Source organism: Myxine glutinosa, chromosome 9 (assembly GCF_964187855.1).
Source record: "Myxine glutinosa chromosome 9, kmMyxGlut1.1, whole genome shotgun sequence".
Lineage (NCBI taxonomy): Eukaryota > Metazoa > Chordata > Myxini > Myxiniformes > Myxinidae > Myxine > Myxine glutinosa.
The window spans coordinates 55,413,195-55,440,105 of record NC_136269.1 but is presented as its reverse complement, the minus strand read 5'-3'; the positions used below and the strand labels follow the sequence as shown (position 1 = coordinate 55,440,105).

Sequence of the window (26,911 nt, the reverse complement as noted above, 5' to 3'; positions counted from 1 at the left end):
ATATGAGTAAGTAAAATAAAGGTTTAAAGAGGTTTAAAAGTGTATAAATTAATTAATTCCGGGTTTTACCACCGTTTTACCCAGTGTTTTTTACACCACCCTGTCGAACATATCACATTAGTTATTTGTGCCTGTTGTTTGTGTCCTTTACAGCATCCTTAAAAACAGTAAGTTTCCTGGATGGAATGATTTTTTATTTTGTTTGACTACCAGGCAAATAGAGTTAAATTATTTTCTCACTTCTCTCTGCGCATGTGTGATCAGGACAAATTCAAAGCCAAAATACGGTAAAACGGCAATCTTGTCTTCATATTGATGTTCTGATTTGTGTTCAAAATATGACATTCAATTTATATAAGTTGTTCCTCGATCATAAACCGATAAGGCAGACAGATGGACATGAACCAATAATTGCTTAACCCCCTGATTTTTGCTTCACTTGAGCGAGCGGTGTAAGGAGGGAGAGACTAGATGAAATGCAAAGACATTATGGCACAACTGATGTGTAATTATCTTGATTTACTTTTAATATGAATAATTACTTTTGGAGCACCTTACAAAATGTTTCTGGAAGACTATAATTATTTGTCAGAAGTCGATGACTTTAGTAATTTGATGCCGACGTAGATCACCAACAGAAATAGACTTGATACCTGTAATACAAACTCAAACATGTGATGTGACTTTGCACTCCTCCCAGAGCCTCCAGCGAGATATTGAGCAGCACAGTACTGGTGTGGCCTCGGTTCTCGCCCTTTGTGATATGTTACTGCGTGACTGTGATGCATGCTCTACTGAAGCCGAGACAAACTCCATCCAGCAAGCCACGAGCACACTGGATCGCCGCTGGAGAAATATATGCACGATGTCAATGGAGCGCAAGTTCAGGTGGAGTAACACAAATGTTATTTCAAAATGTGTAGATAGTTATACAACATTATAAAGGTCTTATTTATTACAAAGAAGAGCCGACCTGTCCCTTTACTGATGGAACAATTAGTCATCATGTCCTTTGCTGCTAGAAAGGGGAGGTGGAGCAGAAGGGAGGGGAAGGGAGGGGGAGAGGTATACTGCATATACATCTTTTTTGGGGGTGGGGGAAGGGGGCTTTGACAGGCCCCCCCATTTTCTGGGGTGGAAAAAGGGAAGGATGACAAATTTACCCGTGCAAAGAGTGCTTTAACTTCAGCGTTTCCCAGGTAAAGAAGGAAATTGTAGTAGCTTCTACCACCACCACCAGGTGGCGCTACACAGTACACATTTACATAGAGAATTTACACCACTAATACCTCGCTGGCCCTCTACATCCCTACGGAGGCTGCGACCATGACCACATAGCTTATGTTACCTCCCACTCAAAGTTGTAATTGTACCCCGAGTTTGGAGTTTGTAACTTAAAAGATGTGGTCGTGCATAAGGAACAAAGGCAGACAGACAGAAAGCCACAGAGAGAGACAATGGCGTGTGTGTATATATATACTGAAACGCAAAAGAAACTTACCACCTTTGAAACCTTTAAATATCAACAATAACACTGCGTGTAGTAAATGTGTGAACTTATTTGTGGACAATAGTGTCCTCACTGTCAGACAAAACGGTCACGGATGGTCACTTGAACCTTCAATGGTCACTTCATAGCACAGCTGTTGAACAGCCATTTTGACTGTCAGTGATTAGCCAAGGGGTACGGGATAATTTTAATGAGCTGCACGTGATGTCTTGATATTGGCTTTAAAAAGGCCAGTGCAAAATGGGCATTTTGACCGAAAAATTTGACCATTTTGACCAACTTCAAAAAGACCGAAAATGCAAAAGAAACTTACCACCTTTGAAACCTTTAAATATCAACAATAACACTGCGTGTAGTAAATGTGTGAACTTATTTGTGGACAATAGTGTCCTCACTGTCAGACAAAACGGTCACGGATGGTCACTTGAACCTTCAATGGTCACTTCATAGCACAGCTGTTGAACAGCCGTTTTGACTGTCAGTGATTAGCCAAGGGGTACGGGATGATTTTAATGAGCTGCACGTGATGTCTTGATATTGGCTTTAAAAAGGCCAGTGCAAAATGGGCATTTCAATCAACATGCCACGATTGTCAAGGGATCAACGGCAGCGTGCCCTGGGCATGCTGCAAGGCGGACTGAGCTACCGTGAGGTGGCACGTCGCCTTGGCTGTTCACACCAGACGATATCGGCCCTGGTGGACAGAGACACCCTCCACAACTCTGCAGATGACAGACCTCGATCAGGGAGGCCAAGAGTCACCACTGCAAGGCAGGACAGGCAGATGGTCCGAAGTCACCTGCGGGATCGATTCCGTCCAGCATCCCGCACTGCGGCAGAAACTCCGGGGCGTGCAAACCCACGGATCTCCAATGATACTGCACGAAGACGACTGCATGACTATGGCCTGACTGCCAGAAGACCATACAGAGGCCCCGTGATGACGGCTGCCCATCGCCGCAACCGACAGAGATGGTGCCAGCAGCATCAGCGGTGGACCTTGGCGCAGTGGAACGAGGTCGCTTTCAGCGATGAGTCAAGGTTCTGTGTGGACAGTCCTGATGGGCGTGAGCGTGTCTGGAGAAGAACTGGCGAGCGATATGCCGATTGTTGCGTGCGTCAAGCCAACAGGTGGGGTGGCCCAAGTGTGATGGTGTGGGCCGCCATATCAGGCCGGTACAGGACGCCACTGGTGGTTGTGGATGGGAATCTTAATGCCCAGCGGTATGTGGATAACATCCTGCGACCTCATCTGCTGCCATTCCTGCTAGACCACCCAGAACTGAGAACCTTTCAGCATGACAATGCTCGTCCCCATGTTGCTCGCTTTACCACTGCATTTCTCCAAGGCGAGAACATCAACACCATGCAGTGGCCTGCGCTCTCCCCTGACCTGAATCCCATAGAGCACCTGTGGGATGAACTTGGGAGACGCGTAGTTGGCAGGGCCAGGACACGGGCAGAGCTGCTTCAGACATTGAGGACTGAGTGGGACAGAATCCAGCAGCAATCCATCCAAAGACTGGTAGGCAGTATACGCCGATGATGCACTGCCTGTATCCAAAACAATGGTGGCCACACACGCTATTGAAAGGGGACTGACATTGCACCCTGTGCTGTTCTGTACTGTAGAACAAACTGATGAGATGGTGTATCTTGGTCAAAAACTTGACATGTCATCAATAAAATGCCGATGTTTCAATTAGCAATTGTTGGTTTGTTTTATTTTGAACTGTTACAATTTTATTACATTTCAAACAAGTGGTAAGTTTCTTTTGCGTTTTCCGTCTTTTTGAAGTTGGTCAAAATGGTCAAATCTTTTGGTCAAAATGCCCATTTTGCACTGGCCTTTTTAAAGCCAATATCAAGACATCACGTGCAGCTCATTAAAATCATCCCGTACCCCTTGGCTAATCACTGACAGTCAAAACGGCTGTTCAACAGCTGTGCTATGAAGTGACCATTGAAGGTTCAAGTGACCATCCGTGACCGTTTTGTCTGACAGTGAGGACACTATTGTCCGCAAATAAGTTCACACATTTACTACACGCAGTGTTATTGTTGATATTTAAAGGTTTCAAAGGTGGTAAGTTTCTTTTGCGTTTCAGTATATATATATATATATATATATATATATATATATATATATATATATATATATATATATATATATATATATATATATATATATATATATTTTGTATACAAGATCGAGGCTCGTGAAAGAGCGAACATTAATCACACAGAAAGACAAACAGACACATAAAACAAATAACATCGGGAGCGGTACACAAGATGGGGAGAGAGGGGGAAGGACACAAACACAACATTTGAGAGCAGGGACCGAGAGACATGGAGACATCGAGAGATCTGTGGGAGGGAGAGGGCTTTGGGGGGGAGGCATGTGAAGGGGGGGAGGCATGTGAAGGGGGGGGGGGGGGTGGGAGAGGTATAAACATATGGACACTGCCAGGATTTCCAGGAAAGAAGTTGGAATTTCAAACAAGGTGGATCTGGGGTGAATTAGTGAGGGTAGAAAAGATCAAGGTTATGGATCGGGGAAGATAAGAGATGGTGGTGAACAGCTGTTTTAAAGACCTGGAGGGAGGAGAGGGATTGAAGGGAGTGTGGGAGTTTGTTCCACAGGCGGGAGAAAAGAGGAATGAAAGAGTGAAGGTGAGCAGAGAGCCGAGATTTCGGCAGTTTAACCATCAGAGGGTTGCTGGCAGATCTTGTGCGACCTGTAGGAATATTTGGGGGACAGAGCACAGAGAGAGCTGGGGGAGCAAGGCCGGAGAGGAGTCGGTAGAAGACAGAAAGGCCAATAATATATATATATACATATATATATATATACACTTAACAATATATATATATATATATATATATATATATATATTGTTAAGTGCTCCTCCCGACCCCCTGGTCACGGTGTACCTCCGAGCCCCGAGAGGAGTCACGGCAGAAAAATGTGTTATTCTGTATGTCAAAGATCAATGGAGAAGCCACCCCAATTGTTACTCACAAACAAATATTGTATTAAGATCACACAAGAATAACAGTACAAGAATAATAGCAATCAAAAGTACAATCAATATGTCCTATGATGGTACCATCAGTTTTGTAATATATAACTCACTGTGCTCCAAGTGAGTGAACTAAGAACATTACCCAATATCTCTTATTCCCGGCTTCAAGCCATAGTTGATTCGCTCCAGCGATCGCCAGAACGATGTCCAATCGAGACCCAAATCCCGTGTGGATGGCAAGTACAGTCACACAGCCAAAGCTGCACAAAGGCGCCCTCAAGGCGACTGGGAAATCACACCCTCGGGTATGGACTTTCACGGCTCACAGTCGGCGAACCACAAATTAATCTTCAAAAGCCACGTGCACACACACACACCAGATACGTCTGAAAGCGGTGAAAACGGCTGACGAAGCAAAGAAACCTTGCTCGACGTGCGAAGCGCGCGAGTCAAAGTGGCCGACGACCCGTTCTTGAGACGTAACGGCCCGGCGATAATTCTCCTCGGAATCCACCGCCAAATACCTGACACGCAGGTTGATCGGTCACAGCGATGACAACTCTGTCGCAGGAATCCCTTTCCTGGGAAACCCGAAAGTTCGCTAGGGACTCCCGTTCGACAACGTTCGCTTGAGAACTCAGAGCGGCTCGGCTTTCTTGTCTGACTCACTCGCTCCGCCTTCTTTTTTTCCTCTTCCTCTTCGTCGCCGTCCGGTTCCTGTTTCATTTAAAACATTAACCTTTTACCTTTTGACAATAATAATTGCTATTTCCCTCAAACAACAATAATAATAATAATAATACATGGAACCAGAAATGTTTCAAGTGGATGAAAACCACAACAACGGAAGTAACGAATCCGTAACAATATATATATACATAATTTGCAGTTTTCTTTCAGTGGTTGAAGTTGTACTATCACTCAACACAGTCATTTTAAAATAACTGCCACTAACAAAGTAAGCCTTACTTATATTTATATAGCCCGTATAGAGCTTATATGGAGTGCAGAGCCTGAATAGACTTTATGTAGAGTGAACCTGAATAGAGTTTTTACAGAGGGCAGAGCGGGCATAGCGTTTTATGGAGTCCAGAGCCGAACTTGTGTTTACATAGAATACAGAGCCTGCATAAAGTTTATGTTGTGTGCACAGCCTATCTGAGTTTATATAGAGTGTAGGGCTTGTTTAAGATTATACAGTGTAGAGTACAGAGCTTGTATAATGGTTGTCAAGGGCAGAGCTTGTATGAGTTTATCGAGAATGCAAATCTCTGTTTGTAAGAACCATACTTTGCTCGGGACAATCCAAGTGGAAGATCAAATATTTCTGAGACAATCCTCGGGGATTGTACATTTGGTTGTACATTTGAGAAGAAAAAAACATAATTGGCCTTTCCTGTGTAGAATAAAACTTCACTGACAAACAATTGTTTGCTAATGCCTTATTTAAGCCCTCCCCCCCCCACCCCGCCCTCTCCCCGACTTATTCTGCACACGTTGTACCAATTTCATTTCAACATGGCTTTTAGTTTGCAATCTTCTTGCAAAAAGAAGAATTTGTGTACTAATTAAACTTTTTGACAGGAAAAAATACAACACAAAGCAACGCTTCCTTCATTCTGACATTCAGAGAGTACTAACCTCACATTTATGTGTTGCCTGGAGAGGGGTTAGGAGAGGGAGTTTCTACAATTAGTGCCCATAATTTTTAATGGTACCTCAGAGTTTTGTAGACCGTCTAGAAGTACTAAATTGCCATTGAAGTTTTCCTTTTCTTCCTTTTTTTCTGCCAATGTCTGAGCCCTATCTCAGAGCCGGCTGGGACTTTCGGAATTAAATTTTGATGTCCTTACATCATCACTGAACCTGAAGTTGTGCACCTCATAATTGATAACTGTCCTTGACCTACTTTTTTGGTTTGTGACCTAATTAACAAAGAACACCTTTTTGTTCATAGCTTGAATAATTTTCCTCCTATTTTCATGATGTGGAGTCTTATGGATAGATTGCAGATGGGGACACATCATCTTAATTTACACTCTATCCCTAAATATTGAATGTCAAGGTCATATGGCATTCCGAAAAAAAATATGGCCATCATTGAATCATGGGTACCAGGGGGGACTTAGTCTTTTTTTTTAGCTGTGACGAGCAGCTCTATGAGAGGACCGCGCTGTTGTTCTTGTTGTTGGGGTGCCTTTTTGAATAGCGCATGCGCATACACTCGGACGTGCGTTGGTATGAGGTAAGAACATCACGGACTAAAATCGCGATTTGTTTGAAGAAACCAGAATAAATTCAAATTATCCCTCTGCCACCCAGAATTAACATTAATAAATAACATTAATGAATTAACATTAACAGAAATAACATTCACGTCCATACATTATATGTAATCAGTTGATGAAGCATGTTGCGTCGCAAAACAAAGGACAAGACCAGAACTGAAAGACAAAAAGACGCTAGTGCATGCGTATAATTTAATGACTGGTCGAATTTGGAAGCGCATATTGCAACGGATATCCTCATGATTCTACACGTCGCAGCTGGTGACCACACTGTGGTAATTTTTCTCTTGTTTTGCATACATAGCCGAGGCTCGTGGAAGAGCTAGAAATAGTACACTGAATGGATCATGACACAGCAGGACAAAAGGAACAGTTGAGAAAGGGGGAAAACACCAACAGCAGAGTTGAAGGCCAAGGTAGAGTGAGACTTGCACAAACAACGTGTGTGGGGAGGAATTGGGGACAGGAGAGGATGCATGAGGTAGACAAGATGGATACAGAAGGAACCTCAGGATGGAAAACTGGAAATTGGGAAAGAGGTGGGTTTTTTTTTTTGTTTTTTTGTTTTTGTTTTTTTTGTACACTGAATCGAGGCTCGTGAAAGAGCTAACATTTATTTCACAAACAAATCAACCAGACAAACAAAACACACAAAAAGAGGGAGCGGAAGACAAGATGGGGAGAGAAGGGGAAGCACACAACCACAACATTTGAGAGCAGGGAGAAGTGTGGGAGGGAGAGGGCTTTGGGGCAGGAGGCGTGGGAGGGGGAGGGCGGGGGGGAGAGGTATAAAACACAAGGGGACCGAAATTAGCGGGGGTAGAAAAGATCAAGGTTTTGGATGGGGGAGGATAAGAGATGGTGGTGAACAGCTGTTTTAAAGACCTGGAGGGTGCAGTGGGATTGAAGAGAGTGAGGGAGTTTGTTCCAGAGGCGGGAGAAAAGAGGAATGAAGGAGTGAAGGTGAGCAGAAAGTCTTGATTTTGGCAGTTTAACCATAAGAGGGTTGCAGGCAGATCTTGTGCGACCTGTTGGAATATTTGGGGGACAGAGCCCAGAGAGGGCTGGGGGGGCAAGGCCAGAGAGGAGTCGGTAGAAGACGGAAAGACCACCAACCTGCCTGCGGTGAGTGAGTGAAAGGCCCTTGGAGTTAGCTTCATCGTGGGAGATTCCAATGATTCTGAACGCTTTGGTTTCAACAGCGTGAAGACGGGCTAGGTGTGAGGCAGGAGCACCAGACCAGAGGGGAGAGCAGTATTCCATAGAGCTGCGGATGAAAGCCTTGTATGTGGTGAGGAGCTCAGGTGTGCCAAGGAAGGACTTCGCACGACGGAGGATGCCCAGTCGGCGACTGGCTTTGGAGGCGAGATTTGAAATGTGGTTTTCCCAGGAAAGATCATGGCAAATAGTGAGACCCAAAAGCTTGAGTGACAGAACTTCTTGGAGAGGATTATTCAGAAAGTGGATGGGAGGGTTTTCCAGTCGGTCTTTTCGGAGAGACATCGTAAGAGTGTGAGATTTATCAGGATTGAAAGACATGTTCCATTTGTTTGCCCAGTCTGTGATTTTGTCCAGGTCTGCAGAGAGTGAGGAGGCTGCAGACTGCCGATCTGAGGGATGAGGAATGGAGCGACAGAGAGTAGAGTCGTCAGCAAAGAGATAGAGAGGATTTTCAAGAGAGTCAGAGAGATCATTGATGAAGACCAGAAAAAGCACAGGGCCCAGAACACTACCTTGCGGAACTCCAGCCTCAACAGGAAGAGGAGATGAGAGAAACCCATTCAGGGCCACATGTTGACTACGACCAGAGAGGAAGTCCGCCAGCCATGCGTGGAGATTTCCATGGATACCAAAGGAGGAGAGTTTGGTGAGCAGAGCAGGGTGCCAGACCGTATCGAAGGCACGTGAAATGTCAAGGGAGACAGCTCTAATTTCCTGTTTGGCGTTGAGGACCTCCATCCATTGTTGAGAAAGCAGAAGCAGCATGTCCAGAGTAGAGTGACCAGGTCTGAAACCAAATTGATAATCAGAGATCAAGCCATTGGAGAAGAGGAAAGATTTCATATCTGAAGCAATGATGGATTCCATGACTTTGCTGATAATTGGGAGAAGGCTGATTGGTCTGTAGTTGCTGGGATCTGTTTCTGCACCTTTTTTGTGCAAAGCGGTGATGTTGGCTGATTTCCAAGCAGATGGCAGATGACCTTGAGCAAAAGAGAGGGTGAAGAGAACAGAAAGAGGGAGTGAAATAGCAGAAGAACATGATTTTAGGACCCGTGGGCTGATGCCGTCAGGACCAGTTGCAGAATCAGAGTCGAGGGTTGACAGAAACTTTTCCACCTTGTCAGGAGGAAAGGACACAGAGTCCAGGAGCAGCTGGGTACGACTGGGTACGGTGGGTACAGAGAGGGATGGGTTTGGGACACAAGATTTAGAGGCAAACACAGAGTTGAGGCATTCAGCTTTTTCACGTGCGGAGTCAGCCGTTAAGCCGTTTGAGGTGAGGGAGGGGATGGAGGGGGAACAAACACCAGAAACAGATTTGACCAGACGCCACCAGGATTTGGAAGAGGGAGACAGATAAGAGAGTTCGGTCTTGAGAACGGTGAGATATTGTTTCCTGGCTCTCCTGAGGGTGGACACACACTTGTTTCGGGCTTTGTGAAAGGAAATGAGATTTCCTTCCGTTGGATTTGCTTTCCAGGAGACGAAAGCAAGTTGTTTCAGGGCAACAGCCTCACCACAAGATTCCGTGTACCATGGACGGGAGGAAGGGTATGACAACTGAAGACGAGATGGGATAAATCTGTGCATGAGAGAGAGCAATTTACTTTGAAAGAATTCCCAAGATGAGTTGATGTCAGAGGCGGTAGAGATGGGAGACCAGTCCAGATGATTGATGGCTGCTTGAAGACCGTGCCAGTTGGCCTGAGTGAAATGCCAGACTCGTCGACGCTGAGGAGGCTCTCTGAGAATGGTCAGAGAGATGTCCACTTTGACAAGCACATGATCAGATGAGCCGATTGGAGCAGAAGAAGAGCAGCAGATATTTTCAGGGAAGTTTGTCATAACCAAATCCAGAAGAGAAGATGCTCCGTTGACTGAGATCCGGGTCGGGAAATTGACAGATTGTGTCAGTCCCAGTGAGTCGCAGAAGTCCTTTGCTGAAGAGCCATGGCTGGTGAGAGAGGTACCCACACCCAGCCAACTGGCATGGTGACAATTGAAATCACCACATATGAGGAAGAGAGAGTTGGGATGGGTAGATAGAAGTTGGTCCATATTATCAGACAGTGAGATGTAGATGGAGTCATCGCTGTTTGGTGGACGGTACAACACACATATGAACAAAAGCTGGGAGCGAAGGGGAAGCCGTAGCCAAAGGTATTCCTGGGGGTGAGGTGGAGAGAGGGCGAGTGAGGAAGAGAGTTTTTTTTTATAAAGATAGCAACCCCACCTCCAAGACGAGGCTCAGGTCTATCATACCGGGGGAGGGAGTAACCTGGGAGAGATACCAAGGCATCAGAGACATCATGAAGGAGGAAAGTTTCTGTTAAGCAGATCACATCTGGTTTGTCAGAAGCAACCTGTATGGAGAGGTCAGTCAAGTTTGAGCGAAGGCCCCGGATGTTTGAGGTCCATACCGTTAATGAAGAGGAAGGGGGAGCATCGGGTCCAGAACAGGGGGGGGGGAGGGGTAGGGTAAGATGTGGAAGAGGAGGAAGAGGTAGGGAGAGCTGTTGAAGGTGTGTCAGAGATTTCAGAGATTTCAGAATAGCTTGGAGAAAGGGAAGAATGGGGCGGACAAAAGGTTTGATGGAGATTGGGTGAGGCACAGTGAGGTGTTATTTGAGGAGGGGGAAGAGCGAGGCAGAAGGTTGGGGGAGATGAAGGTGAAAGTTGGAAGGGGGAAGAAGCAGGGAGGATGCTTTGAGGAGGAGGGGTGAGAGGGGAGTCTAGGAGGGGAGGAGCGAGGGAGAGTCTCGGAGGGGAGGGGTGTGGGGGGAGTTTAGGAGGGAGGGGAGGGAAGGGGCAAGGGGGGAGATTTGAAAGGGATGGGTGATGGGGAGGATTTGGAGGGGAGGGGTGAGATTGGATTTTGAAAAGTGTACGATTCATGGGAAACGAACATTTTTTGCAAAATGAGTTTGAGACCTTCGAGTCAAAAATACGTTTGAGGACACTGGAGGAGGGGTGGAGTTCTGGATAGTTTAGGGAATGTAGAAAGGAGGAACTGTAAGAGATAGTATTATATATATTTTTTGGAATGAATAGATTTGGTGAGCAAGACGAAAGCATCCTTTTGTAGGAAAAGAAGAAAAGGGTGTTATAATATATGAGAGAAAATAGTTGTTCAGGGGAGAGATTATACATTTCTAACCACGTGATCGCGTGATCGTGAACGAAGAACGAATGAACAAAAAGAACAACAAATAAACGAATAAGACCTGGGAAGGAAAATTTTTTTTTTTTTTTTTTTTTTGTGAGTAGAGATATTAAACAAGGAGGTATGGGGTGAACGACTGGGACGAAACAGAGAACGAAAATAATTTCAGCGCATTCGACGAATCGCTGAGAGAAAAACAAAACCACAAGGTCGGAGACGGTACGGTAGCCGAAGCCTACGAGTACTAGGCCGCAGAATACTCGATACGCATTAACCGACGATTGTGTATATATGTACGAAAAATTAGCACCGAAAAATTTCCAAAAAGATACGCTATAGGTACAGACACCGAAAGATAGATACAGTCTCGACAAAAACACAATTGAGAAATATCACTTAGCTTCGAAAGCGTGAGCGCATGGAACAGCTTCGAAAAGACGTGACCTCGCCGTGATCTCGCGAGATCTCCAAGGATTGGGAAGAGGGGTTAGGTGGGGTTAACGAGGGTAGAAAATAGCATGGTTTTGGATTGGGCAAGATTTGAGATGGTGGTGAACAGTTGTCTTGAAGACCTGAAGGAAAGAATAAGATTGAAGAGGATGTGCAACTTGGTTCCATAGGCAGGAAAAATGAGAAACAAATGAATGGAGGTGAGCAGTGATTCTGGATTTCGGTAGTTTCACCAGAAGGGGGTTGATAGTGGATCATGTGTGCCCTGCACAAACCTAGGGGAGACATAGCATGCAGAGATCAGTAGAGGGTGCAAGATCTGAAAGGAGGTGTCCGAACACCACCGACCTATCTGAGATAGGGTTGTGATAGAGCCATAGACTCGGCTTCATTGCAGGAGATTCCAATAATCTTGAAGGCCTTGGTTTCCATGGCATCAGACTGAGCAAGGTGTGAGGCAGGTGAGCCAGCACAGAGGCCTTGTGGTTGTTAGAAGTTCGGATTTACTATGGAAAGATGGCACAATGGAGGAAACCCAGTCAGTGGTGGGCTTTGGAGGCCAACTTTGATAATTGGTTTGCCCATGACAGACTATAGCTGATGGTGAGGCCCAAAGGTTTGAGGAACTTGTCTGCTTCAAGAGGCTTTGTTGTGTTTACAAAGTCGAGGCTCATGGAAGAGCTTTGTTTACACACAAGGATACACCTAAATAACTTTGGTGTAGGAAGATGCTATTTGGCCCATTATGCCTGCCCCACAATAATCCCAGAAACCGTCATCCATCTACACACGAGCTACCTACAAGTCCTGCCAATATCCTTGTGAAAGCAATTTGCTCATGGCTTGTAAAGGAAGGAGATGTGAATGTGACGGTTTTTCCAGTCATCCTTTCAGGGAGTACAGAATGTTAGAATGGCTTGAAAAACCTATTCCAGGTGTTAGACTACCTCCTGATTCTAGCAAGGTGTTCAAAGAAGAAAGAGGCTGCTGTCTGCCTATCTGAAGGTTGTGGGATCCTACAACAGAGGGTGGAGTCATCAGCGACATTAGCAACAGCTTTGCACCTCAGCCTCTTGTTGGGCAATTTCCAATTAACCTCTGGGCCTTGGATCTCCCGACTTCAAGGGGAGCAAGATAACATTTGGTGGCACCAGGCCACAGAGGACATTTATACTCCATGACACTGTGGATGAAGACGTTGTACACTGTGAGGTGTTGAGAGTGTGCTCAAGAGATGTCCAGTGAGATGTCCAGCCAGATGTTGTGAGAGGTTTGGGAAATCTGAGAGACTGCTGTGACCTCTTGGTTGAGGTTCAGTGTCCATCCATTGCTGAGTTGGCAGAAGCCATTGGAGAAAAAACAATTATTGAACCACTCAAACAAACAGCCAGTTTTAGATTCACTAATTGGAGATTTCTCAGCCTCCCCCCCTCAAGGATATGGGCACCAACTCAAAAGCTACCAATAAACCCTTCAACAGGTATAAGCTTCCCCTGCATATGGGAAGCTTCCCCCGAAAAGTACGTGTAAACATCCTCAAAAATTATGTTTTGGACAATACGAATGCTAATTACGTCCATTTTAATGCACATTTATGGTTGACAATTATTTTATGAAAAATTGTCAACTTCACCTTCAACCCCACGATTTCTCCATGTGAGGTCCACTGTATTTTTTTTTCACAGCACTCTTAAATCGACTTCCAGGTGCTAAAAATCGATATACTATTGAAATATTATGAGTAAAATTGCTTTCCTCTCCTATTTCCAAAAATGTAAGGTTGAATATTTACATTTAGAGCGGTGTATAAATACAATACAGTGCCACACGCCACAATTTTCCACAATTTATTTTACATCGTTTTTATTATGTAAGATGTGAATTCAAAAATTGTGACTATTATAGAGGTAAACAAAATAGTCATTGGTTAATAGAGCTATGAAACACCACTTGAAACACGTCCGCAATCCCCTGCAACGCTCCATAGCGTTCTAGACATACATCCCTTCCCAATCCCACCCCCTATCCCTCCCCCCCTCCCCCTCCCTCCCCCTCCCCCCCTACCCCTCCCTTCCCCTCCCCACCCGCGAGTACTACGTAACTTTTGAACTGCGTATGCAAATTACAGGTGCATGTGGTAACCTTTCATACAAATTTTTGGTTTAACGTGCATATATTTTATGATGGGGGACACAAGATTGTACACATTGAGTGTATTGAGAGGACATTGTACACAAGAGTTGATGGGGGAAAAGAACACGTAAATTGAGCAGATTTACTTTCACCAAATAGTGGTACAGTTTATTAATGAGTGAAGCACATTTTACTTAGTTGTGGAAGAACAAAAGACGCATGTGAACCGCATCGCATCGTGAGTAACAAAGCCGACGGAAATCGGATGATGGTTAACGCAAAATTACCACAGGAATGACTTTCGGGAGGCGCGTAATATGCGTGCTGATGGGCTTCGTTAAACCTTGCTAATAATTTTTATTTGACATATGATTCGATTTTTCCGTGTCCCTCATCGTGTATGACACTCGACCCAAACAAAGCCAATGGAAATCTGAAGCAACAAACACAGGCAGTGTATAAATCAGCAGAGGCCTACACGCTTGATGTCTTAGGCCCACCAGAAGACCAAGATGGCGGCCATATTATTTCGTCTGGGTGCTATGGTGGGTGGAGTCAAGCGACAAATGTGGGTGGGGTCCGGCAGCTGTCTGACCAATGGGTGCACATTTCAAAAATTTAACCCCAACAAGAACCAAAATACCAACAACCATGCGGAACTTTTGTGGACCTGCAACACGTCACAGGTAAAAACCATCCCCCCAACATTAATTGAGGGAGACCTTAAACCCACAGTGGACTGAAATAGGCTGGTGTCAAAATTTATATATAAAATAAGTAAACATGAAACAAAAAGCATGATAATGTCAACATTCATGTTGCTGAGCACAATGATTACAGCAATTACTGACGGACTATAAAACACCATTGTTCATTTTGCCTTTTTTCACAGCATGCATGAGATACAACGCATGTGGAAAAAGTTCCATGAGGACTACAGACATTTTGAAGAGTGGTTAGAAAAGGCAGAACAGAAGGTATCACATGGCAAAACCTCCTGCATTCTGTATTCTACTGCCAAAGAAGAGTTGAAGAAGTTTGAGGTGAGCAAAATATATGTTTATTACATTGTATCAGTATAGAATTTGTTTTGTGCATCAAAGGTATGCAGCATCGATGGAAAACATTCAAATTGCGCTCAAAGTAGAAAAGACTCTCAATCCAAGCACAGCTACAAAGCAGGCCTTAAGCAGGATAAAAATGAAGCTCAACTGCCCTCAACTTCCTGCATATAAGCAGGTTGATTGAGAAAGAACCTCCCAGATAACCACACCAAATGAGAAAGTACATCCAAATGGTGCTTTCCCTTGGTTATCTTCGCTTCCTAACTGCCCAAGTGATGACATAGTTGAACAAAAATTGCTAGAAATTCTGGATTGCATAATGCAATTGGGCTGGCCTGCTGGCCTGGAGGCACGCACACTCATCTTTAAGCTGTCTAGCCTGAGTCCGAATCTCGATCCAGTTATATAACTGTCATCCTGGTGTTTCGCAGACAGGGTTATTCATCAATGTGTGTGCCATCCCTCGGATGAACGTTAACCTGGGTATCCCATCTGCTGGCGTTAGTTTGTGAATTGGTGATCCCGGGATGTCCTTCGCGAAGAGTAGGCAAGCTATTGCCGGCACCACGAATAAATTCCAATTTACTGCCCTGACTTCCTGAATTGGAGTGGTGACCAGACCAGGATTGTAGCCCAGCAACTGTTCTACCTAGAGCAGAGTTTCTCAAACGGTGGGTCGTGACCCCCAAGTGGGCCCTGAGTGGGTTTCCAGAGATGGTGGCGATCTGTCTGTGCTAAGTAGTTACACAAGTCCTCGTGATGTTCCCAATAACCTACCGATGTCAACTTGCATTCTCAATCTTCGTAGTGATCAAAACTAAAGCCAGAAGCAGGTTGATCGATGTCGAGAGCGAGCTACAATGTTCGCTGAGAAAGACTTGTCCCCGAATTGACACGTGTGCAAAAAGGAAATAAAAATGGCCCATCTCCCAGTCTTTTTTTTACTCCTGTAGTAGTCAGTGCTGGAACTAATGGGCCCAGCTCAGTTTTTTTCAGTAAACTGGATTTTTTCAAAATAGTTTTTCCTCAGTTCTTTTTAGCACTTATAGGGGATAACTGGGGGTCGTGGCGACCACATACCAGGACAGGTGGGTTGTATAGTACTTGATGGTGGTGATGATGATGATGATAATGCAATTGAAGCAATCTCCTTGGGATTAAAAATTGTATCAAGCAGTGTATGAATCCATAGGTTGTCAAATTAAACTCTTTATTAGAATGAAGAACTTGTCTTCCTTGTGAAGGATAGTGTCAATCTGTGTTAGTAGACAGGCAGAACCTTTATTAGTTACAATACAGTATAAAGCAAGAAAGCATCTGAAAATGCAAAGTCCTCCCGCGTCCGTTAAAATTCTGACGTCTTTATCTTCTTCCGTATGCTCAAAATAACGAAAACAGTTCATATTTTTTTTAAATACAAAATGAAAATTGATGATTTTATGCAGTCTTGACCTTTGACCTTTTGATCTAAAAAAAAAACAGTCGACTCCTACCTTTTCATTAGTGAACCAATTCGGTGACCCGATATTCAAATGCATGAAATTTCAGGTTGATCAGGTGAAAATTAGTGATTTTTCGCAACCTTGACCTTTGACCTTTTGATCTAAAAAAGCAATCGGCTTGTAGCTTTTGATTTGGTGAACCAAATCAATGACCCAATATGCAAATTCTTTAAATTTCAGGTCAATCGGGTGAAAATTGGCGATTTTAAGCAACCTTGACCTTTGACCTTTTTATCGAAAAGAAAAAAACAATCCGTTTCTAGCTTTTGATTGGTGAACAAATTCAGGAACCCAATATGCAAATTCTTAAAATATCAAGTCGATCCGATGAAAACTCTACGATTTTATGTGACACTGACCTTTGACCTTTTGATCTTTTGACCAAATTATTATTAATTTGCCTTCTCCATATTCTCATAATAAAGCTTTGGTGAAAATTTGATGGCAAAACGCAAATGGTAAATTTAAATTTCAGGTCAATTGGATGAAAATTGATGCTTTTATGTGACGCTGATCATTGACCTTTTGACCAAAAATTTAATTTGCCATTTCCGTGTTATTATAATATATATTTGGTGAAAAATTGCAAACCCCCGTCTCCTGTTTTTCAGGGGACGAGCTAACACACAGTATGTAACATCGTGTACAGAGTAGTTTCACTCTGGGATATATTGAGGATAGATATCTGTTAAATGAAATTTAAAACAAACAACTAAGTGTATGGAATTGATTTAGAAATGTATCATTGGCCAATGCGAAAAACACTGTTGGATCTTCAACGCCAACAGATGGCCACTCCAGGTCTTCTGGCTTAGCATCCTTCCAATAGTCAGTGCACACAATGACGCATTGCTCTGCATGCGAACCACCATGTGGCGACAGTTTATAGCTGGGCCGAGATATGAACCCAGACTAGCCAGCTGATAGGCGATTGCCATACCTCACGACTATCCTGCCAGCTCAATGTGACATCAGTGGCATTATAAAAGGATATGCATAATTTATAATAGATTAGCATTTTTTGTGTATTGTTATCCTTATTATTGGAGCACATTTTGAGATTTACATTCAGATTAAAACTTACTAGCAACGGTACCCACCCTATGGGCGGGGCTTCAATTGAAATGAAATGAAATATCAGAAATATGATAGGCAAATGAAAAGGCTTTTTGACCCAAACCCAAATGAAAAGGCAAAATATCAGAAATTGAAGGCTTTTTTTTTTAATTTAAAACGATTTATATAAACATCCGTTAAATCATATCACACGCAAATCATCAAAATCTAAATAGTATTTGTAGAATATCAACAAAAGCCACATCACTGTTAATATAGGTAAATATTATTCCATTCTGTTTGGAAAAACTGGAAAATTTGAAAATTTGAAAATTTGGAAATTGGAAAATTGGAAAAAAAATTGGAAAATTGGAAAAATTGGAAATTGGAAAATTGGATAAAAAATTAGAAAAACAATATAGCCTATTTTACTCCAGGCGGTCCCAGGATTACCCACCCACAATTTTGTTGCGATCGGTTCAGCCGTTTTTGCAGTACCTGGGAACAGACAGACAGACAGACATTTTATGAATTATAGTAAGATGAATGTCCTCCAACAATAATAGGAGAAATAAAGTTTAATGAGTGAAGGTTTGAGTTGTATCTTCAGTGGTGACTATGTGAACTATTTGGCTTTCCAAAAGGCAAAGCATATATCTCATTCAGGTAAAACAGGCTCACCGAGCCAGTAGGCATCTTTAGTCCGGACCGACACGCCATTTTTGTGCAGGACTTAACACGCGCTCATTACTCTTCGCACTTCTGGTGATCTCGAACAAAATAGTTCTCGTAAAACCGTGACTTTAAAAACAGTTTTATTTCAGTTAATTGATGAGAGTTATATAAAAACGGCTGGAACAACTACAGAAAGGTCAAGAATTTTGTGACCCGTCATAAAATGGTCTATAATTTGTGATGTACAGGAAAACCTCAGTGCAATACCTTATACCCACTAAGAGAGAATCCATGGTCGGAATGAAAAATACCTTTAGCCCTCCAGTGCAAGCAGGAGAGGAAGCCTGTGTAAGATTACTTTGTGTTGACTCAGGTGATTTTTACAAAGCATATCCTGTCATGGTTTTGAAGTGTTTTTAATCATTTACTGGACTTGTCACGCTTTGTGTGCATTTTAATATTTCTCGATTGTTATTTGGCTTTGATCGGCACTGACATCGCCAATTGTTTTGAAACTTTGCGAACGTGTTTTGAAACTTTGCGAAAATGGCTTCTTACCGTTGCTGGGGTCGATTACAAGGATACTCGGATGAAGGGAAAAGGCCTTGTGAACAAAGCCATTTGTCCCATCCTGCCCGTGTAAAAAAAGAAACTTTTTTTGCGCAAATGCCGAGGCTCATGGAGGAGTGTAACGACAGAGGATGAGGGACTTTCAGCCTGATACAGAAGGTAAAAAGTGGAGACACCTGCAAACTTTACCTTTCAGTAGCAGGAGGTTATCAGGAATTTAAAAAAAATTAAGTTGATGTCCAGATATCCTGAACCTATCTTTGTGTGGCAGGTGGGTAGTTAAATTAATGGTTCGTGGCCATATTTCCTCTGTGCGATCATGGGTTTGCTCATGGAGGAGCCAAATTCAAACTAATTACCTTTTCTACAAATTTTACATGTGCAAAATGCAGTTTTATTTTTGCAAGTGTAACAACTTTGTAAAACTAAAAAAAGGAGGGAAAATAGATTGATTTACATCAGTGGTGTATTTGGTGCTTATTTCAAAGTTAAGCTCAGACAGTTTGATTGACGTAACTTTGATTCTCATTTAAAATTTTGTTTCACTCTCAATTGAACACAGTGGACTGGCCGTCTGGACGCTAGAGAGACACACCTGCTGTTGATCTTCAGCAGTAACTTGTTACAAATATCATGACTTTTGGAATAGTGTACAGCGACCGATACTGTAATTACATTACATGCCCACATGTGTGAATTCAGGCCTTGGAACGAAAACTCCAGGAGAGCTTGACACAGCTGGAACTCCTCAACAAGCAGTACCGAAGACTGGCTCGTGAAGGCCGAACAGACACAACAGGACACCTTCGGGACATGGTCACCAAGGGAAACCACCGTTGGGATGACCTCCAGCGCCATGTGGTAGCCATCTTGCGCCGACTAAGGGTTTGTGCTTTTTTTTTTTGTCTGCACTTTAAACCTTTTTCATGTATATGGTTATTCACACCTATCGTACTTTATACATATGGAAGAGATGCTGTTAGAATACAAGTGCCTGCAGGTGAAACACACGTAAGCATTATTTATGTGGAAAATATACTTGCTTAGATTTGTTGCTAGAGCATGCTCTGTGGTGGAGTGGTTAAAGGCTTACTGCATTGCCCTCTTTGGTGAGGGATCAATCACCATGTATGCTCAGAGATTTGCCCTGGAGAGGAGGTATGCAAAATGATGTCGCCACAGTACCACCTTGTATATTTGCCCATATTAATACTACTAGGGCATTGCCCGTACTATATCTATATCTAAAATTATATCCCCCCCCCTCTATTTACATGAAATGGTTTGGTCCAAAGCGAACGGCTTGCGAGTACGGTGACAATCCCCCCCCCCTCTATTTACATGCAATGGTTTGGTCCAAAGCGAACGGCTTCCGGAGTTTGGTAAAGAAATCGCCATCGCGTGCACAAACGCGCAGGAAAGCGAATGAATCGCAAATTCGGTTTTATTAGTTTTAAAACATAGTTTAACGCCAACATAACAACCCAGGAAAATTCATGAGGTTATCGGGCCTCCCCCTCCACACCTGTGGCTATAGCACTTGCCAACCACATAGACACATGTTAACCACATCAGCATTAGTTTGTTGGTCTGTTAGAGTTCCCATCTGTACCGATGGTTCATGATGAGGGGAACCCAGTTTAAAATCCCATACGTGTTTGTCCAATGTCTACTAAAGTCCATGCAGTTCATGTAAAAAGTACATTGGTATCTACTAATGTCTTAGTCATACATGTGATTTCTGTACAAGCTTTTCCATGAGTTTTAGCTCAATCTAAAAAAAAAAAAACTAGGACACATCCAATGGAGGTGCCGCCAACTGTCGCATGGTCACAGTGTGAGTAAACATAGTCCTGTACTAAATTTCATATTATACTTTTCCTTGTTAGCTCAAACTTGAACACATATGAAACATTCACAATATGAAGCTCTGTGCCAAATATGACGATTCTAACTGCCGTCTTTGTCCAGTTACTCTGCCGACAAAGAGACAAACACACAGACGGATCATCGCAATGCTCACACGCTCATCCTACGGCCAGGGCATGACATATTACATCCTCAGTTATGCCTAGGCAGGTTGCCAAGGCAGGTGGCCACCACATTGCCAGAATGATCAAAACACTGGCAATACCTACATGTCGCTTTGCTGATGGGTTTGATCAAAAGACAGCATGTTGTACTTAGGATGTAAAATTAAGTGAAACACATAAAAATGGACATTTTATAGCATGTAGTTGTCGTTGCTGTCATCATGGCTGTGGTTGTTGTTTGTGTACGCCTTTCATTTACTTTTATACATATTTATATTGCTTCTAGAAATATTGCTAGTTTACTACATATACATTTGTACTCCTTTCATGTACATCATGCTTTACTCTAAAGGGTTGCTGCTGTCGTACCGTTGGAACCAGTACGTTAAAGCTCTGGGTCCTGCTTCTTCTTCTTCTTTCATTTGGGAAAGACAGGCTTTTAAAACTTGCATTATTATGACTAAAGGGACACTAATGTATAATATTTCTTCCAAGTAAATCGATTATTAACTTTACAATGGTATAATTCTTGTTATTCTATGTTAATGCAAACATTTATGCTGTTTTTGTTTTCCTCATGTAGCATTTCACTGGGAAATGGGACGATTTTGAATCAAAAAGAGAGAGCATGACAGTATGGCTTACTGAGATGGACCTCCAGATAACTAACATGGAGCACTTCTCTGATAGTGATCCGCAATCCAAAATTCAACAGCTCAAAGTAAGTCCCAGCATGGAGTGCTGTGCTGTGTTTATTAATATTTGTTTGTCCCTCTCTTTCTCTAGGTGGTGCATATGGTGGCCTTTGGCTTCAATTGTGTAATTAATTGTTAAGAATGAGCAGGGGAGAGCATTTTATTTGAATGATGTTGAGATGAAACATTTTCCTTTCAATTAATAACAAAGTGTGGGACTCACATGTGTCACGTGACCCGCTGATCCTCGTCTTTGGGCTTGAGCTGGAGAAGCATTCTATCTTACATTTTTGCTTATTTGTTCACATTCATGAGTTTTTCTTCTCAAGACTTTGTAGGCACTTGGGTATGTGTCAACTATCAAAATTCTCAGGTCAGTGGTGGTTGTATATACTGTAGCAGACCTTAGATTGTGTTGTATTACCCCGGCAGCACTTACAAGTCATTGAGAATATCCATTTGTTGATGGCCAAATTGTATTGTTGTTTATGAAAATTTGTCTTTTATTGAGTCTTTGATAAAATATTATAAAATTACAAAATTATGTATGTTCTTATTGATGTCGTACTTCAGCTAATCTGCAATTTTTTACTTGTTTCCTTCCAAAATGGTTGCCTGCCATATTAGTTGAAAAAGGCTTTTCTTTCCCCCTATTTATGCCTTGACAATATCAACTGGGGCTATTTAGAGGTGACTTAATTTCATTGTTTGATTTCTCAACTTTCAAATTCTTCTTTTTAAAAATCTTCTTTTTTTTTAACCATAAGGTCTTCCAGCAAGAGAAAGCCCTGAACAATGCACGCCTTGAGGAGTTGCGGACACAGGCACTGTACTTGATGCAGTGTTCCGAGCCGCCGGATGCTGTCAGTGCAGAGCTTGGTTTGGAAGAACTGCATCGACGCTGCCATGACGTGTTTGGTCGAGTGGGACGTTACTTGGGTCGTCTGAACACCCCTCATGTAGGTGAAAATATTGTTCATTTGTTTTTACATACAAGGCGATCAGACATATAAATTGCTCCATCAGGCCTTTTTTATACATACATATACATCTTTTTACCTCTGCCACCAAAGGTGGATGGAGGTTATGTTCTCACCCCTGTCTATCTGTCTGTTTGTCTGTCTGTTTGTGAACAAGATATCTCAAAAGGTTATGGACGGATTCAGACGACGGACGGATTGGCAGAGATGTTATGGACGGATTGGCAGAGATGTAGCATATGTGACAAGGACGAAATTATTAGATTTTGGTGAAGATCCGGCTACTAGAATTTTTTAAGTGATTCTTCACCATTGGGAAATAAGGCCAAAAAAGATACATAGCAGGATATCTCAAAAGGTTGTGGACGAATTTGGAGGAAACATGGTGAAGAATGTTTCTACATTATATTAATTCTGTATTGTGATTTTCGACTCTACTCTGAGATCCAAAACGTAAACTGTTCACCAGGTGGAGGTATGCTCTCTACTGAGTGCCGTTCTAGTTTTATATACATTTTTTTTACATATACATTTTTTATACATATACATATTTTTACATACAAATTGCTCCATCAGAAATTTCTCCATCTGTAATAATCCCTCAATTGGATGTGTTTCTGGCTTGGTCTTGTTCCCTCTGCTGCCGAAGAAGAAAAATCTCAGAGTAGAGATTATGTTTTCACCCCTGCCTTTCTGTTTATCTGTTTGTGAGCAGGATGTCTTAAAAGGTTATGGACAGATTCAGACATTGGTTGTGTGAAACCTTGGTGGACTGGTTGGTTGTGTGAAAAGGACGAATTTATTCGATTTTAGTAAAGATCAGAATCCAGATCCAGATGTGGATACTAAATTTAAATACTAAATAAATTCTTCACCATTGAGAGATGGGGCCAAAAACGATATATACAGGATGTTCCTAAATGACCTAGACAACTTTGGGTTTTAATATATTTAGTACCACAAATTATGCAACGATACTCTTTGTTTTATGATACAGAAACTCATAAAGTTTTCTTTATTTTCAGGTCTGGTGGTTTAATGTAAAATAAAATGGCGACTTCACAGAAGAAAGCTCAGTGCGTCAAATGGTTCATAGAGAGGAGATCCGACAAGCAAGTCCAGTGTAATTTCCTTACAAGGTATGGAAGGAATCTGCCATCTTGGACGAGTATCAGAGAGTAGTACAAGGGGTTTAATGAGACTGGAAGTTGTCAGAAATAGAAAAGTACCGGTCGACCAAGCAAAAGTGTAGCAGACGTTGAAAGAGCGCGTGAGTCATTTCAACAAAGTCCCAAAAAATCAATCCAATGGGGCGCATCCAAAGAACTGGAATAACAAACCACCACTGTACACAGGATTTTTGCATAAAATATTGAAGTTTTATGCTGACAAGATGCAGATTGTGCAGGAACTCAAACCAAATGACGGACCCAAACGCAAGACATTTGCCTTGGAAATGCTCAGTCACATGGAGGACGATGAAGATTACCTGAAAAAGGTCATGTTCATAAACGAAGCTTGTTTTCATGTATCAGGGAAAGTCATCTGGTACAATGTGAGGATCTGGGGCTCTGAAAACCCAGACGTGGTCATTGAACACATACGCAACAGTCCAAAGGTCAATGTGTGGTGTGGCCTTATTCATGACTGCTTGCTGGGTCCGTTTTTCTTTGCGGAGGGGCGTGAGCTCAACAGGACGGTGCTCCCTCTCATTGGGCCTTCGTCGTCCTAGCCGTCCTGATTGAAAATTTCCCAGGTCGCTGGATTGGCTGAGATGGACCAACCGCCTAACCCCACGATCAACATACATAACCCCCCTTGATTTATTTTCTGTGGGGGGTTGTCAAAGATGGTGTCTACAACACCAAGGTGACAAATCTGCAGGATCTTTGTTCTCGGATCACAGCTGTATGCACACTATTGGACGCAAACATGCTGAACCAAACATGGCAATAACTCGTGTACCACCTTGGTGTCTTGTGCGTGACAAAGAGAGCTCACATTGAAGTGTATTAGCAACGGTACCCGCCATACGGGCGGGGCTTCAATTGGGAGGCCAAAATGAAAAGGCAAAATATCAGAAATTGAAGGGTTTTTATTTTATTTTAAACGATTTATATAAACATCCGTTAAATCATATCACACGCAAATCATCAAAATCTAAACAGTATTTGTAGATTTTCAATAAAAGCCACATCGCTGTTCATATCGGTAAATATTATTCCATCGTGTTTCAAATTTGGGCAATGGGCTCTCCAATATTCGATGTGTTCACGGTTTGAATTACGTAACGTAACGTTTATGACGATGTTTTCATTGTGACGATGTTGTGACGATGTTTGTGTTCACGGCAGTGTTTGATGTGACGGTGTGAACGTAATTTCGCAATGTTTTTCGTTTTTATTTTCGTAATCTTTTAATGAATGTTTAATGTTTTATGAATGTTTAATGAGCGTAAGAATGAGCGTAATGACCATTAAATGAACGAATGAATGTAATGAATAATTCGATGCGAAGCGAAAGATGCCTCAGAGCTGTCACATTCACAATCGCTATGTCGTATGTACTCCCCATACGTGTTTCCTTCATTGTAAAAACTACCAAGTCAACAGTTAAAAGGATTTTGAGCCCATAGGTGTTACGGCCTCAGCAAGATCGATGGAGACAGCGATCTGTTAGCTTATACACCGCCCAAATAGTTATGTGGAATTCTCTCATGTAGAAATTCAGCCTGTCATCCTTCCGAGGTCGGCAAATTGAGTACCAGCTTGCTGGGATGAATGATCACGGTGTGTACCCCGATTTCGAATAGGTACACCGTATCCCTGCACATCATAAGAGGCGACCAAGGGTTGGCGTCAGGAAGGGCATCCGGCCATAAAAACATTGCCTCAAGCAGGGAACCATGGTTGTCATGGGGCCCGCAAGGCTAACCCCCGCTCCAGCGGGGAAAATGGCCTTAAAACGATCATTCATTCATTCATATTCTCATGTAGAAATTAAACTCACGTCGTTTGAACTTTGGCCGAGGTCATTATTTACTTTTAATGATGTTTATATATGAATCAAAAAGAAGATAATTGGTTTTGGGTGTCCTTTCCACATATCTCGTGGGATTGTGAGTTGGAGAGTCGACCGTGATGGCGGGGAGGGGGTTGGCATTCTCTCAAGCAGGGATTCAACCCATCTCCTTACAAAAGGTCTTTGTCTGAGGTCACCGAGTCCGATCGGTGCAGCCGTTTGTGCGGCACCCTGGAAAATAGCGTTATGCGGGAGTCCAAACCTGAAAATGCTGGAGGCCAAAGCTGAAATTGGAAAAACAATATCGCCTATTTTACTCCAGGGGATCCCAGGATTACCCACCCAAAATATCGTTGCGATCGGTTCAGCCGTTTTTGCGGTACTTTCGAACAGACGGACAGACGGACGGACAGACATACGGACGGACATTTGGTGAATTATAGTAAGATGGGTGGTGTGCACAAAGCCTTGAGTTTTTGTTTCATATAAACCAAATTGTATCGTTTGTATCATTTGTGGTTCTAAATATATTAACAACCAAAATTGTCTGGGTCTTTTTGGAACACACTGCAGCACCATAATTAAAAAAGTTGTGGGATGGATTATGCCAAAACTTGATGAATGAGTTGGGTAGGTAGCAAGAACAAGCCGGTTCGATATTGAGTCAGGGCTTGATGCAGATCCAGCCTATCAGTGGGATACAAAACGTAATCTGATCAGCCTGGCGGAGGTATGCGCTCTACCAAGTGCCGTGCTTGTTCATTTTGATTTTATTTACAAAATCTGGTGTCTTGGAACTGCAAGATTGGCAAATTAGTAAAGCAGCACCGTTTTCTCATCCCTTTTTCCCCAGCATCGTGCACAGATGGTGCTTGTCGCATCCATGCTATTACCGTTGGTGTTGTAAAATCCACTTTACCCACTTTCATCATTTCTGGGCTGCATTCACTATTTGATCAGGGTTGATAACTTCTCCAGGAGCCCTGCATTCCACAAATTCCATTCCTGGGGTTAGGAGCTTTGCGTTAACCTGCAGCAGCAGAGGATGAAAGAAGCATGGCGTACAAGAACTACCAAGTCCTTAACAGTGCGCCATATGTCACCATCAGCTGTGTTTGTATTCCTCAAATAATATCCAAAAACGTGGAGTACATTGGACAGTTTTTCTTGCGTATATTGTGAGTCATCTAGGAACTGTTAAAGAATACTGAATGATGTGGGTGGAAGATACATTCTTGAGCTACCATAGCAAATGAAAAGTTTAAGACAAAGTTCAGTACTTAACTGTTCATCAATTCGTTTTTCGTTTGGCATTGTCTCTTAATCTTGATAGTTGACCATCCAATTTCCTAATGAGATTTCCGATAGTCGATGTTGGTGTTAAATGCCCTGTCATTGGCTATTAATTAACTCCTGGCACAAAACGTAAACTGATGTTTTTAGATATCACCTGAGATATAGTTTGCAATTATTGTAATAAAATAAATATATACTTAGTAACTATTATAACGAAATACG

General features: G+C 42.7%; 1 protein-coding gene across 1 annotated transcript in view; it reads left to right on the top strand.

The window, feature by feature from the left end:
* Positions 1 to 26,911, top strand: part of LOC137435376 (nesprin-1) — a 375,431-nt gene that overhangs the window by 289,801 nt on the left and 58,719 nt on the right. Inside the window, exons 97-101 of the mRNA XM_078784359.1 lie at positions 701 to 888; positions 14,690 to 14,840; positions 19,367 to 19,549; positions 21,281 to 21,418; positions 22,160 to 22,351. Of these exons, the coding sequence (XP_078640485.1) occupies positions 701 to 888; positions 14,690 to 14,840; positions 19,367 to 19,549; positions 21,281 to 21,418; positions 22,160 to 22,351 (852 nt within the window). The remainder of the gene's footprint in view (positions 1 to 700; positions 889 to 14,689; positions 14,841 to 19,366; positions 19,550 to 21,280; positions 21,419 to 22,159; positions 22,352 to 26,911) is intronic.